Source organism: Ochotona curzoniae, unplaced genomic scaffold, assembly GCF_017591425.1.
Source record: "Ochotona curzoniae isolate NIBS_2020 unplaced genomic scaffold, NIBS_Ocur_1.0 contig_2321, whole genome shotgun sequence".
NCBI lineage: Eukaryota > Metazoa > Chordata > Mammalia > Lagomorpha > Ochotonidae > Ochotona > Ochotona curzoniae.
In genome coordinates this window covers 13,604,944-13,619,303 of record NW_024465421.1, presented here as the reverse complement: position 1 = coordinate 13,619,303, position 14,360 = coordinate 13,604,944, and the positions used below count along the sequence as shown (strand labels likewise).

Sequence of the window (14,360 nt, the reverse complement as noted above, 5' to 3'; positions counted from 1 at the left end):
CAACCTGTCTGTTATGGAAAGCATTTTCCTGCCCAGAACTGATTCTCATATTTAAAGTTAAGTATTTCCCATGTAACAGAGGGCCTGTAAAGTCAAGCCAACTACTTTATCTGGTGGTCAGCCAGTAGAACAGCGATCTGTTCCTACACTGGAGGAAAAACTGATTGTTCTGGATAAAAGGAGACATGGCTTGCTCATCTCCATGATGATGCCTCTCTAATTAACTCAAGATGGATTTTTAAATGTCTTCTATTTGAAAGGCAGGGAGACAGATATCTACCATCCAATAGTTCACTTCTCACATGCCCCCAAAAAGTTTGGAGCTGTGCCAGACTGAAGCCAGGAGCTAAGAACTCAAGGTGGGTCTCCTATGTGGGTGGCAGGAACCCAATTACTTGGGCCATCATCTGCTGCCTCCAAGGGTGCAACTAGCAGGAAGCTGGATCAGAAACAGAGGTGGGACTCGAACCCAGATATTTGGACATGGGATACAGACGGCCCAAGGACATTTTAACACCTGTACCCCATGCTAACCTCTCAAAGTGACACTGTGCAAGGCCTGTATCACTCTACTGGGAGTAGTGGTCACCATTACCCAAATTCCTCCATGGTGGAGATCCATCTGGTTGCTGGCTAGCCTTTTGATACAAGCAAGTAATCTTACCACATGTGCATTTTATTGTATTTCCTTTGCAAAGGTGCATATACTACTACACAAAAACATATAGTTAATTTATTATCAAATCTTTCACTAACCTGTTTTTTTTTTAAGTCTTTATATATTTAAAGCTAGAACAACAGAAAGCCCAGAGTAGTCATAGCTGGGTGAGGCTGAAACCTTAGAATGCTATCTGCATCTTGCACATGAGTGGCAGAGACCCACATATTAGAGCTGTCACTTGTTTCCCAGGATGCATGTCTTCAGAAAGCTAGACTGGAAGCAGAGGATGCCAACGTCCCAACTAGAATCAACCACTGTGCCACAATTCCCACTCCATGTTTTGTTTTTAATAGCATTTCCTTCTGTCTTTCACACGAACTATAAAACCCCCCATCTTCCGCTTTTAAAAGGCAGAACCTGCCTTCCCTGCGACCTTTCTATCAGTGCAGTTTTCTTTGAATGCTGACAAGGACTGAATGTAACTGCTCAACAGCTAGATTTTTAAAGAGAAAGGAATAGCATGGTGACAAGGTTTGTCCGATGTCATCTGCTGAGCTATTTATAGAAGGAGCCTGCAGTTCCTCACCAAGCTGATCTCTGGCCATCTCTGCCTCAGGACTCCAGCCTCTAACTCACCATGATTTCTGACGAGCATATTGCTTTTCCCAGGAGGAGATATTACCACATTTGCCCCAACAGAAAATGACCTTAAATTTAGGGCAAGTTCTCTTTTCAAAGTGGAGGAAACTTTTTAAATTACAAAAGTTCAATCCATCATACAAAAACATTCTGTCCCTCGACCTCCAAGGAATGAGACATCCCTGCCTCCCTCAGCTTTTTGAACTGGGGCTAGATAACTGCAATTAAAATTTAGTTGTTCTTTTAGCCAACCTCCACCCTGCCAGCTCTTTTCACCTACCAGTCCACAATTCAGGTATTTGGGATCCCAACCTTCTTTCCACTTCATATGACTGATAATCTTACTTGGAACAATATAGTAGTTCCAGTTATCTGTTCTGATTTTTTAACACCACTGGAAAAACTGATTCCTAGAAAAAAAAAATAATTAAGCTACCTGCTTTGAACTGAAGAAGACTGACTCCTCACTGTCTTTTCATGGCCCCAGCAGGACTGGGAGAACCTCCCCTTCTGCTTTACCTCTCATATCACATGGATGGTTTGCTGATCTCAAAAATTCAGAGTCCTCAATGAGAAGGCGTCATAATGAAACAAAGTGAAATTTTCTGAACATGTTTATTTGGTTCAGAGAATCTTCTCGCATTTAGGAAAAAAAAAATCAAAGGCCCTTAGTCAGGACATCTTTCCTCATAAAGAGACAGAGAAGCCAGGCCAAGACACATTAAGATTCTCAAATAGTCTCATGTTTTTTCCCAACTGTAAGGGGACGACAATGGCATGTCCTGAAAGAAGCCACCTAGGGCTTCTTCGAGAATTTGCTCCCTCAGGCCTCTCTTCCAGCTGACTCCAGGAATTGAAAGCATAGCCAAGGCTTTGGCAGGAAGGCAGCATATGGCAGTAAAAAAATGCTTAAGTTCATGAGCCAGACAGACCTCAATTCAAAACTAGTTCTGTAATCTGATAGAGATAGGGCATCTTAGGCAAGCTGAACCTCCAGCGGTTGAGACCATCATTCCCACTACTCAGGGCGAAGTTAGATAACTAGAGGCCTAGGCATGAGTGCTGACTCGGTATATGGGCAGCAGGCATGCTTCTCCTTTGTTGCTGAAATTCCAGCCCATCTGTGTAGGTTAGTAGAAAAGCAGCTGGATCCCTGTGCTATCATTGACAAGTTGTAGAACTTTGCACTTAATGGTTTTTAAACCTCTAAGTTTTTGCAATCTGGAGATCATGATAATTCATAAGATGGTTGTGAGTACTTGTCAAGGATATCAAGAGCCTTCACAAGCCGCCTAATGGTACACCACGTAGCTCAACTAGGAGAGATGTAATGGAAGTACAATGACAATTACAGCTAAATAACGGGAAAATACACCTCAAGGGAATGGAGTCAAATGACCACTGGTCCACACTGAAGAGTCTCACTGCTGATGTTAAATTCTGCTTTGGTAGCTACTCTCTTTGGGGGTATTACCTTCTCTAACAATGTATTCATCATTATCATTGGTGTGATCATGTCATGTGACTCAAGAAAAGCAAGCTAGTCTGTAGTTGAACATGAAATGCCTTTTACTGTTTGTCATCAGTTATCTAGCTGACAGAGAGAGGCCACCCCTCGGTTTATCCAGTGCTTTTGGGGCAGATTTGTAGGGAGCTCAATGGAGAGGACATAGTTGGTGGAGTGGCCAGTAGTAGAGAGCATGCCCCTTCGGGCACTGGTTTTGTAGACAGGACACACGTAAATGTTCTCGTGCAGAAAAAATGCACTCTTCCCTGGTTTCAGCCAAATGATAGGCAGTGGGTCATACAGGATTTTGGGGAGTGACTCCCCAATCTGCTTAGTTTTCCTGTCCCAACGAGCACCTTCCAGGAAGAGCCCTTTGATGTATGCCCCATCTTCTGGGCTATTCTCCATGACTGTTTCTTGTGTGGTTACCTGGAAAAGTAGAAAGCTATGAGTTCCATTCCCCACCATTTTCCTACCCAGGGCAGTGTTAGGGGGTTAGAATCTAATTCCCAAAGTAGAACCTGGTTGCTATATCTGTTTCAGGAGGCATCTCCAAGGACAAGGGAGCTTCTGGGGTAATCTCTCTGGCTGTGGTATGTGGGCCAGGCCTGACTCTTATTCAGTATGCCAACCATCTGTCTATAAGGTGAGCATGGAGAATGAACTAAAGTAGGACCCCATAGGCTACATTCATTGTAACAAGCTTGGTGAACTTGCATAATCCCCTCCTTTTGGGACCTGATTTACAAAGTTAGATTCAGGTTCAGAGGTAGGCTGAGGATGGGAATGGGAGAGATAAAGCCTTGAATTATACTTTCTGTTGATTTCTGAGATTTAAAAGGCTCATCTGGAGTTCAATTTGAAACCACCAACCCACAGCCAGCTCAAAAAAAAAAAAAAAAAAAAAGAAAACTCCTGGAAATAAAAAAAGTGATTCGATGATCTCATATCAGTGAGTTCCATCATACTACTGTTCAAGTTCAAAAGTGATGAATCCTTCATGTAAAAGCAGACAGTGGACTAGGGATAAGACACGGGGACTGGTAGAGATTCTGGTGAGCCAGAAAACAGCTTATCCCAAGCATGCGTAAATCAATACGCCAAATGCCTCCCCTAATTTTTGTGTATTACTCAATACTCATTACCATATAGATTCCTCTATTGATTTTAATAGGTGTGTTTTTAGGGTCTCTTAGTTATTTTTGTTTTATTATGATATTCATTTTGTCTTGATATAGTCCTCCATGTCCTGTCCAGTTCATTCATAAATTAAGACATCCGGTCACCAGCTAGTAATCTCTAGACTAGATTTTAAATGATCTATACATAGAATTTTAGGATCCTACCACACTGTATAGTAGTCTCACTCCCTCCCATATATGGGCACAGTGATAATTGAATGTTATCCTTTCTTTTAACTGTACCCTAAGCAAAGGATGACCCAAGGGCATTAGCCTACTTCCAGATGAAGAGTCTGCCATGTTGAATAGATAGCATGGGTAGATGTTTTCATTTTTCTTTGGAAAGATTCTTTCTTATATATACAAAGACAAAGCCTTGGGACTCCTCTGATCCTGCAGGAAGCTTCTGGGAGCCTCTAAGCCATCCTGAATATGACCATCTTTACCAACTGAGAAGCACTTGGGCCTTAACATCCTATTGTATGAACTTAGAAGGAAATGGGTAACACTGCTTTATCAAAGTTGGCCTAATCCAAAGCACCCCTACCTCAAACTCAAATCCAATGTGGTCAATGGGGATGGTGTATTTCCGGGCATAATTCTGGGAGACACCGGTCAGAAAGGATTGTGTGAAGTAGAATCCAGAGATCCAAAAGACTGCAGGTGGCCCCATGTCAATCCATTCCTGGAGAGCCACAAAAATCAAAAATTAAGAACACTTCAAAGATAGTTCCAAGTCAGGTAATGTGAGTTCCAGCAAGAAATAAGCTTTTCTCAGTTTTTTCAAACAGGCAGAGCCCTCTTAGTTTAGCTACTCTCTTCCCTCTTTTGACAAGAAGAAATATTATTTCTAGTTTAAGACAAGCACAGGTGCAAGCTGGGCTCAGGGGCATAACAGAGAGTGGTGGGGAGTTATAAATCTTGTCTGAAGATTTATACTCACCTCCAGAAAGAGCTACCATGCAAGAATGTAGACCCATGGTTTTATGTATTTATTTATTGCTTGAAAAGCATTTGAATTCTTATATGTAGAAATCAAGTGTTTACACGCTAACTCGAAGATTTTAAATTGCCAGGTAGCCAAACCACCTACTGGCCCAAGAGCCACTGGTTTATGATATTTATTCTGGTTCTTGCCCCTGTCTTGCTAGGGACTTTGATAAGTCTCTCACCTGCACCCAGGGAAGACAAGGACCAAGTGCTAGGTCCGGGATGCTATATGGCTGCCTTTCCTATCCCCCTTGCCTCTGATTTGTCATTTTAGAATGTAGTCTTCACCTGAATGAGCATGCCAAATGCCCCAGTTGCCCTGACTCCTAGGTACCTGGAAGAAGGCCAAGCGGGCTAGCAGGTCAGCCACATAACCCCCCAGCGGCTTCAGTGATGGGTAGGATTTGGCTGCCCACATGGCTGGAACTTTCCCCACAAGCATGCTGTTGAAGACTTCCTCCAGTTCTGAGGACATCAAAACCTGACCTTTGATGGCTCGTCCGAGATTGATGAGGCTTGTGCGAACCACTTTGGTGAGCCTGCAAGAAAAAAGGAGCTGGCTGAGACGGGTTCTCTTGTGGACACTGTCCTTTTCTCTCCTCTGTTAATTTCTATTTGAAATGCAGAATAAGAGAGAGAAACTCACATAATGAAAAAGGGACAGAGACAGACAGAGATCTTCTATCTACGGGTTCTCTCCCCAGATGCCCACAACAGGGCTGAACTAGGCTGAGACTAGGAAATAGGAACTCTCCCGAGTCTGGCAAGGACCCAAGTACTGGAGCCATTGGCTAGTGACTCCCAGGGCATTACCATGAAGCTGGAGTTGGGAGTGAAGAGAAGACTGGAATCGGGTTTTCTGACAGGTGAATGTGGGCATCCCAGGTTAGGTCTTAATATCTGTACCCAAAGTCTGCCCTTTCAGCAGCCTTTTCTTACTCAAAAATACTGACTCCAAGTACTGACTCCTTTCACTCCCTCCTTTAAAAGGGTCATAAAATTAGTGAACAATAATTAATTGAGGAAAAATTAAGTCACTCACTCCCTTACTACCTAAATATAACTTTAAAACAATGTAAAATTTTTTGTTGTAAGCAGAAATTATTTTTTAAGTAGGATCATGCTACATATTAACTTTTAAAAATATTTCTCTTAACATGTAAGGAATCTTTCCAACTTAATAACTAAACACCTAAATTATCCTTTTTAATGCTACAAAGCATCTTATTTTAATGTCTCCCTACTGTTGGAATGTATAATTTCTATACTGCTGTCATTATAAATAGCAATGATATCAAACTTTGAGCAAATTTCTAATTATTTGCTTATTGAATGTATTTCTGGGTCAGAGAACACACACAGTGTTAGGGCTTTTTGGTGCACACTGCCAGAGTTATTCTTTTTATAGACCATGAGGTGTGCACCCATGAAGAGGCAACTGAAGGGCATCCGAGCAGAGGCCAAGATCATCTGCCTTTCTGGCCTCTGTGTTCTGAAGTTCAGCCAAGCCCTGAGGGAATTCACCTGAGGATGCCAGAGAATCTGCCAGCAGAGAAAGCCTGTCATCTCTGAAGACACACAGAATCTCAACTGAAGGGACACAAGAAGAATCAAAGGCAAGAAAAGGAGTTTCCTGGATGGAAGAGCAGGCAAGGAAAGACGGTGAGGAGAAAACATCAGAGTATTGCATATGGTGATTACTCTTGACCATCACTGGAAAATAAGATTGCTGTTACCCTTGTTCTCGTGTACTGTAATGTAGTGAAAGGCTAGTGTGGAGGCCCCGCAATTGCCCAGTAAGACTTTGAATAGCCACAAGGGAGACAGGGTAGCAGAGGAGGAAGCCACTAGGCCCAGTATCTAGAAGATGGAGCACCATGCCCCCACACACCAAGATGAGTTTTCTCTTCAGCAAAGCAGTGTGGTCTGAATGAGAACCACATATAGTGCAAGGACTCCCTTGTCTGGCACTAAAGGCTCAGTGTATATGGCTCTGATAACAACTTTTACCATTAGCCTCTGCTTAGCATTGGTTTACAGGTGTCATGAATATGAATGAATGGGAGAAAATGAATAGGAGTAGCTTAACTGTGAGCCAACACATGTTGGGAACTGCCCTATTTATCTCTCTTCCTGGTAGGTTGAGCAAACCACTTCCTCTGCATACTGACCCCTTATCAAGCCTCCATCTCCACCACAGTCCATTACAGCCACACCCTCAACCCCCAGGGTCAAGACAAGGACATCCAGCCCACCTGTTGAATCTGATGAGCTCCTGTCTTAGGACTGTGTTCATAGATTCCTCATAGATCACTGGGTATAGCTTCATGATGTCTTCCAGGTCAAAGTCTTTGGGAAGCTTGGAGAGTATGTCCTGGGCCAGCTCCTCAACCACTTCCTTCAAGCGCAGGCAGTAGAGATAAAAATGAGAAATAAGACTTGCAGGCTTGTGGCTTGGTGTGGGTGAACTTAAAGTGGTGAGCATGTATCTTTTGTAAACATATTCTGCTTGGCTCTCCTGACAACTCTCCCCAGAGAAGCTAGTTTTGCCTTTCAGGGTAAGAGGTGCAGTAGGAACATCCTTAGGGAGAATATCCCTCCTTGCCCCAGAAAGTGAAAATGCTTATTTTCACTGTTGGAAAAGCCTAAGGGGCAGGTGGGGGGTTCTTGATCAAGCAAATAGCTACAGGGAAGAACACAACACTGGCAGAACAAGAGCCAGCAAGGCCTCAGCTCAGAGGCTTTGACCAGCAGCAGCATCTGAGAAGAATTTCATAAACTATTTCACTTTCATTTTCTTTTGTGACTATCATGACTTTATGGAAATGACAGTGACTTTCCATGTAATGGTTCTATTATGCAGTCCCCCACACCCCACTGCATGACCCCAATAAAAGCTTCAAAGCAAAATAGAACTAGTTTTGAAGTATTTTAGGGGAATAAATCATGAAGGTTATAAGGCAATGGTGGGCCAGAAGCACTGCGTCCCCCAGGGGTTAGCCAGGATTCTTTGTTTCTGCCTTCTTGGTCATTGTCCACAATTCTGGGTGCCCACAAGTTGGGAAACTTCCAGAAGGCTGACTGATGCCTTGCTCCAAGTCGGTTACCTGAGGTGACTTGCCACCCCCTCCTGATTGCCTGGGGAGCGTCAGCAGCACTCCTTGAAAGAGCTGGTTGGTTTCCTGGTTGTCCTTGGTGATGTCGGCATTCTCATGGAGGCCAAACACTTCTGGGTGGGCTGTGATGGGAAGGGTCCTGAGATACTCAAGGTAAGACTGAAAAAAGGAAATCTTCAGTTGACACAGGCATAGGGTCCCAGGAGCCTCCCACATGATCAGGACTTAGCTGGTCCCAACCCAAACAAGAATCACAGTGTCACAGCCACTTCTCTGCATACACACCCAGGATAGGCAAATGTGTCCTGAGCTCTTCCTCAGGCAGTTTTCAGGGAAGGGAGTGGGAGAGTGGTTAGGGCTGCACATTTCCTTCCCACCACCCCAGACTTCTCTGATCTACCAGCACTCCTGGTTGTGAAGTCAAGTAGCACTAGGCTTGGATCCTGGCCCCATAGCAGACTAACTGTAAGCTTGAGATGGTTAACTGGGACATCAGTTTCCTTATTTGTCATTGGGAAGCCAAATGCAGTTATAATGGAATAAAGTTTTGGCATATAACAAGGGGTCAATTTCACCTTCATTCAGATTTGTTTTCATCTTCTGCTTCTCATTCTCCTATACAATAAGTATTCTGTCTCCCTTCCCACCCCTCTCTTTTTTTCTTTTTTTTTTTTTTTTTTAGATTTATTTTTATTATTTTTTCATTGGAAAGGCGGATATACAGAGAGGAGAGACAGAGAGGAAGATCTTCCGTCCGATGATTCACTCCCCAAGTGAGCGCAACGGGCCGATACTATGCCGATCCGAAGCCAGGAGCCTCTTCCGGGTCTCCCACGCGGGTGCAGGTTCCCAAAGCTTTGGGCCGTCCTCGACTGCCTTCCCAGGCCACAGGCAGGGAGCTGGAAGGGAAGCGGGGCTGCCGGGATTAGAACCGGCGCCCATATGGGATCCCGGGCGTGCAAGGGGAGGACCTTTAACCACTTGCACCACCGTGCCGGGCCCTCTTTTTTTCAAAGTTCAAGGATTTATCTGTTTGAAAGTCAGGGTTATATAGAGAGGAAAAGGAAACATACACACATACATAGAGATTTTATATCTTACTGGTTAATTCCCCAAATGATCACAACAGCTGTGGCTGGGTCAGGACAAATCTGGGAACCCAGAATTCCCACTTGAGTGGCAAGGGCCCAAGCACCTGAGCCATCCTCTGCTGCTTTCCCGAGCTCGTTAGCAGAGAGATGGAGTGGAAATGGAGCAACTGGGACTTGAACTCAAACCCACTGCAGGTGGAGAGCTGAACCTGCTGTGTCATACTATTAGTCCTTATCCCATTTTATGAGCCTTTCCTTTCAAGCATTAACTTCTAACCTATTCACTACCAAAACTTCATCTTAACTGTGCTTCTTCTCCAAATTCCATGGACCTTGTATTTTAAAGACCTTGTATTTTAAAGTAACCCAGATTTCATTAAACAGTACCAGTGTCTGTCCCGTGGGCATTCAGGAATGCGGGGATTAATTTAGGGACCCAAACTAGGGAGCCCAAGGCTATGGTACTCTCCTTAATGACACAGTAGCCCATAACCTGATGGAGACCACAGAGCTCCTCTTACAGTATGAGACAGAATCTCCCCACCCCTTCACCTGGTAGGAGCCGTGCTGAGGGATGTAGTAGGTGTCTCCAGGAGCAAGGTAGTAATAGTCCTGCTCGATTTCCTTGCAGTAGAACATGGACAGAAGAGACAGCAGGAGACGCCTGTCTTTGTCATCAGTCACTCTGCCTCCGTAATTACATTCCCCTGGGGACAACCAAGAGAGGAACAAGTTCAGGCGAGGGAAGGTCACAGCAAACTTTGCCAGGATGCAGAGTTGCTGTAGTCTTGCTTAGTTGGGGATGAGACGGCCTTTTTGGAATTTTATAGTTGACAACTACTAATATTTAGGCATATTCTAGGCATTTTTGGGTATATAGGCACTTACATATAAAAGGCTTTACAAAAAAATTGTTGTTTAGAGTAAGGACTTTGATATAACACAGTTCCAGCTCTGTCACTTAAGAGCAGCTTTTCACTGGCCAAAAAATTGAAATAATTGCAGAATTCAGCTTGTAAGTCTGTGGCTAAAACCATGTGAGGTGATGCTTATAAAGCATCTAGCATGACATTTAGAACATAGAAAGTATCCAATTAGTTACAAGTGTGACCACACACACATCAGGAAATTGAGGTCATCCTATATCCAGTGCTTTGGCATATGACTTTCCTCACCTCACGAACCTCTCATCACTGAAACAGTATTCTCTGAGGTTGAAGCTTCTACATTCAGATTTCCAGAAAACAATTTTTGGAGATGATGTAACATTCAGCTCATCAACCCTATGACATGCCTACCTGGTCAGGATTTCATAGTATTTGTGTATGTAGGTCAGGCCTGGAATTTGCAAGTCAACACCCTAAGTGTGCAAGGAGGAAAAAAAAAGTGTGCATGTGCACAGGAACCAGGGTTCCCTAAAGGGTAGGATTGTACCATTCCCAAAGAGGCAGATCTACACACAGGAGGCAGGACGTAAGACCCAACTTGGGAGCGGGGCAGACAAGGAATCTCGACTTCCCTTGGTTCTGACTTGGAAGTGTCTCCATGTCTTAGAGGATTGCTTGTATCCAGTTAAGAGAGAAGTAAAGAACCAACAGGAAGCTGTTCTGTTTGAGCCCTAGACAAGCTGCTTAACTTGAGCCAAACCAATTAGATATCTGAAGCTCTCTTTGCTGATGTCTCTGGTCTTTAGCAAAGTTTGGACTGAACTCTGCAGCTTGTTTCAGCTGTTGTGACAGTACTTGAACTATAATATATTTTTTTAAAGATTTATTTTTATTATTTTTTCATTGGAAAGGCGGATATACAGAGAGGAGAGACAGAGAGGAAGATCCTCCGTCCGATGATTCACTCCTCAAGTGAGCGCAATGGGCCGATACTATGCCGGTCCGAAGCCAGGAGCCTCTTCCGGGTCTCCCACGCGGGTGCAGGTTCCCAAAGCTTTGGGCCGTCCTCGACTGCTTTCCCAGGCCACAGGCAGGGAACTGGAAGGGAAGCGGGACTGCCAGGATTAGAACCGGCGCCCATATGGGATCCCGGGCATGCAAGGCGAGGACCTTTAACCACTTGCGCCACCACGCCGGGCCCTATAATATTTTTTTTAAAGATTTTTATTTATTTTTATTACAAAGTCAGATATACAGAGAGGAGGAGAGACAGAGAGGAAGATCTTCCGTCTGATGGTTCACTCCCCAAGTGAGCCGCAACGGCCAGTACTATGCCAATTCGAAGCTGAGAACCAGGAACCTCTTCCGGGTGTCCCACACGGGTGCAGGGTCCCAAGGCTTTGGGCTGTCCTCGACTGCTTTCCCAGGCCACAAGCAGGGAGCTGGATGGGAAGTGGAGCTGCTGGGATTAGAACCGGCGACCATATGGGATCCCAGGGTGTTCAAGGTGAGGACTTTAGCCACTAGGCCAGGCCGCCGGGCCCAAGATTTGTTTTTACTGCAAAGTCAGATATACAGAGAGGGAGAGACAATATCTTTCGTCTGAAGATTCATTCCCCAAGTGACCGCAACACCAGGAGCCAGAAACTTCTTCCAGGTTTCCCACACAGGTGCAGGATCCCAAGGCTTTGGACCTTCCTCGACTGCTTTCCCAGGCCACAAGCAGGGAGCTGGATGGGAAGTGGGGCTGCCGGGATTAGAACTGGGGCCCCTATGGGATCCCAGTGCATTCAAGGTGAGGACTTTAGCCGCTAGGCCACACCGCCGGGCCCCTTGAACTATAATATTAAAGGAGGAATGGTCCTCCTTTCCCCAAAAGTCAGCAAGGCAGTGCTAGAGGGCATCTAAGAGGGACCCTGAGTGAGGATAAATCACACACAGCGATATTACAAGGTCCATTCCTTCTTCAGCAAATTTTCCTTCAGAGAATGGATTTAGCTTAATGTTGAAGGAAAGTTCCATTTCTTTATAGATACATTCATGCCTATTTAAAATTTGTTTCCATTAATCTATTTGGAAGAAATAGACAGATGAATAGAGATCTCCCAGCTGCCGGTTCACTCCCCATGCACTTGCAACAGCCAGAATTAGGCAAAAGTCAGGAGTCTCAATCTTAGTGTGCTACCTGGGTGGGAGGGACTCAACACTTGATCCATAACCTGCTGCCACCACGGGGATGCATTAGCAAGAAGCTAGAATCAGGATCCAGGAATCCAACATGGCTACTCCAACATGGGACACGCGCAGCCCTAGTGGTGTCTTAGCTGTCATGGCAAATGTCTACATATCTGTTTTTTATAGCAAGAGTGAAAGTTCCCCAAGTGGCCAGATGTGCCTTATACCTTTTAAAAAGAGTCTTACATGACTAATAAAAGGGTGCTGGTTAATTTTTTTAAATGCTCAACAGTTAACTACCATTCCCACCTCTATGCTCACCCCCGTTTCTTCTTCTATATGTAAAATTCCTACTTATCCTTTAAAACTCATTTCATATCATCATGAAGTTTCTCATAACCATTGCCCATCCATTCCATGCTTTAATGGATTGTGCTGTCTTTTTATTTTATAAATGTTTTTCTTGTTGAACTTGTCACTCTCAGCATCATTTATTTCTTTATATTTTTCTGCCTTTGTAGAATATGACTACCTGGACATATGGAGAATGTCCTACTTGTCTTGTTTATTTTTTGTGTTTTATTTTTACAGTATCTAGTATGACGACCAACATTTCTAAGAGCTCAATGTTTGCTGAATGAGTGAGAGGAGTCAGGAAAAGAAGAGCATGATACTGGTATATGACACTAGAAATTTACAGCAGCCAAGTTCCTCTCATAATTACCTGTTAGGTAGGTCAGGGCATCAAATGGCACTTCCTTGTAATCATTGAGAAACATCTGAATCTGTCGCATACTAATCCTTAGGTCAGATTCGTTGAATTCATAAGGAATGTTCCAACCTACATGAGACAGAAAAGAATTAGAGGTATTGGTGCTGAGAGCTTTTAAATTTCACTCAGACACCGAGCCAGTGGAGTTAAGAATCATTATGGATCAAGAGCCTTTTTCAGCTGTGTGAAGTTGATCATGCATCAGGCCAACTATTAGCCTTGACGTTTATTGCCAACATGGGAGCCATTCTGCCTGAGAAAACATACATTCCAAAATCAATTTCCAATGGGTCTCTCCATTCGTTAACAGAGATGTTAACATCTTGGGATTTATGGAATGAGAATTTTTCAGCCTGGCTAGAATATTGTGGTAATTCATAGAGTTCCAAAAATAACACCAAAGCATAGCTACGGAGCAGTTGTTATGACTAAACAACAGAAATAAGCTAATTTTGAGAATTTGCCTCCATGGGCTCATGAGAGAGATGGATGGCCAGCCTTAAAGACACTTCCATTTATATTTCCAATAGTATAATGATAAATGCACATGGTGGCCAGACAAGTGATATAAGGATGGGAACCATGCATGATGGCTATAGTGGAACCTGTGACCTATACAGGGTTTCATTTCTTTCTAAACATTCACATTCAAATGAAAAACATAGCCCACATATAGTAAACGGTGTGTGCTGGCAACCATGGCACAACTGGCTGTGAGGCAAACTGTTTGTACGAACTTCTAGAGTTCTGACATGGACAAAAGAATGGTGGTGGAGGATGTGATTATGAAATGTAGTTGCACAGGAGCATTCCCCTGAGGGCTATCTCATCCTCAATGCTCAGTGGAGAGTGCTTCTTGGAGGTAACTGGGGGCTAGGGTACAGAGGTAGAAGGCAGGAAGAAGATAGCCAGGAAGAATCCTGTTATCCAACCAACCAATCTGGTAAGAATTCACTGATGCGGTCAACTGAAAGCTACTGAACAATCAGTCTACAGGTAAGAGAACAAGTGCTTTCACCTAACACTTGGGATTTTTATTTGGCAATTTGATAATATGCTCTAAAAAAATATCAAGTTACAAGTTAGGCCATAGAGTGGTGATAGATAGATAGATAGATAGATAGAAGCAGCACAAGTGTCCCAGGTATGTTTCTTCCATTATTATGCATATGTAAAGAGAGCTACCTGAGAGATTATAAATCGCTTGGTGACAACTCCCTGGAGAAGAGTCTTTGTGCCTGAGCAGGCAGATATATGCCAAAGGAAAGTGCCTCCATCTTCCCATAATCATGTGACTTTAGCAATTAGGGGACCTCTGGTTTTCCTGACATTGGCACTGAC

The 14,360-nt window shown here is 43.9% G+C and overlaps 1 protein-coding gene across 3 annotated transcripts in view; it reads right to left on the bottom strand.

The window, feature by feature from the left end:
* Positions 1–2,857: 2,857 nt before the first annotated feature.
* The window catches only part of LOC121152014 (dynein heavy chain 3, axonemal), a 119,815-nt gene continuing 108,312 nt past the window's right edge, over positions 2,858–14,360 (bottom strand). For all 3 annotated transcript variants that reach the window (XM_040973912.1, XM_040973911.1, XM_040973910.1), the window contains exons 55-61: positions 12,972–13,088; positions 9,738–9,892; positions 8,086–8,253; positions 7,234–7,376; positions 5,313–5,517; positions 4,536–4,673; positions 2,858–3,236 (exon numbers count right to left, since the gene is read on the bottom strand). In XM_040973912.1, coding sequence (XP_040829846.1) covers positions 2,883–3,236; positions 4,536–4,673; positions 5,313–5,517; positions 7,234–7,376; positions 8,086–8,253; positions 9,738–9,892; positions 12,972–13,088 — 1,280 coding nt within the window. In that variant the 3' untranslated portion in view covers positions 2,858–2,882. The remainder of the gene's footprint in view (positions 3,237–4,535; positions 4,674–5,312; positions 5,518–7,233; positions 7,377–8,085; positions 8,254–9,737; positions 9,893–12,971; positions 13,089–14,360) is intronic.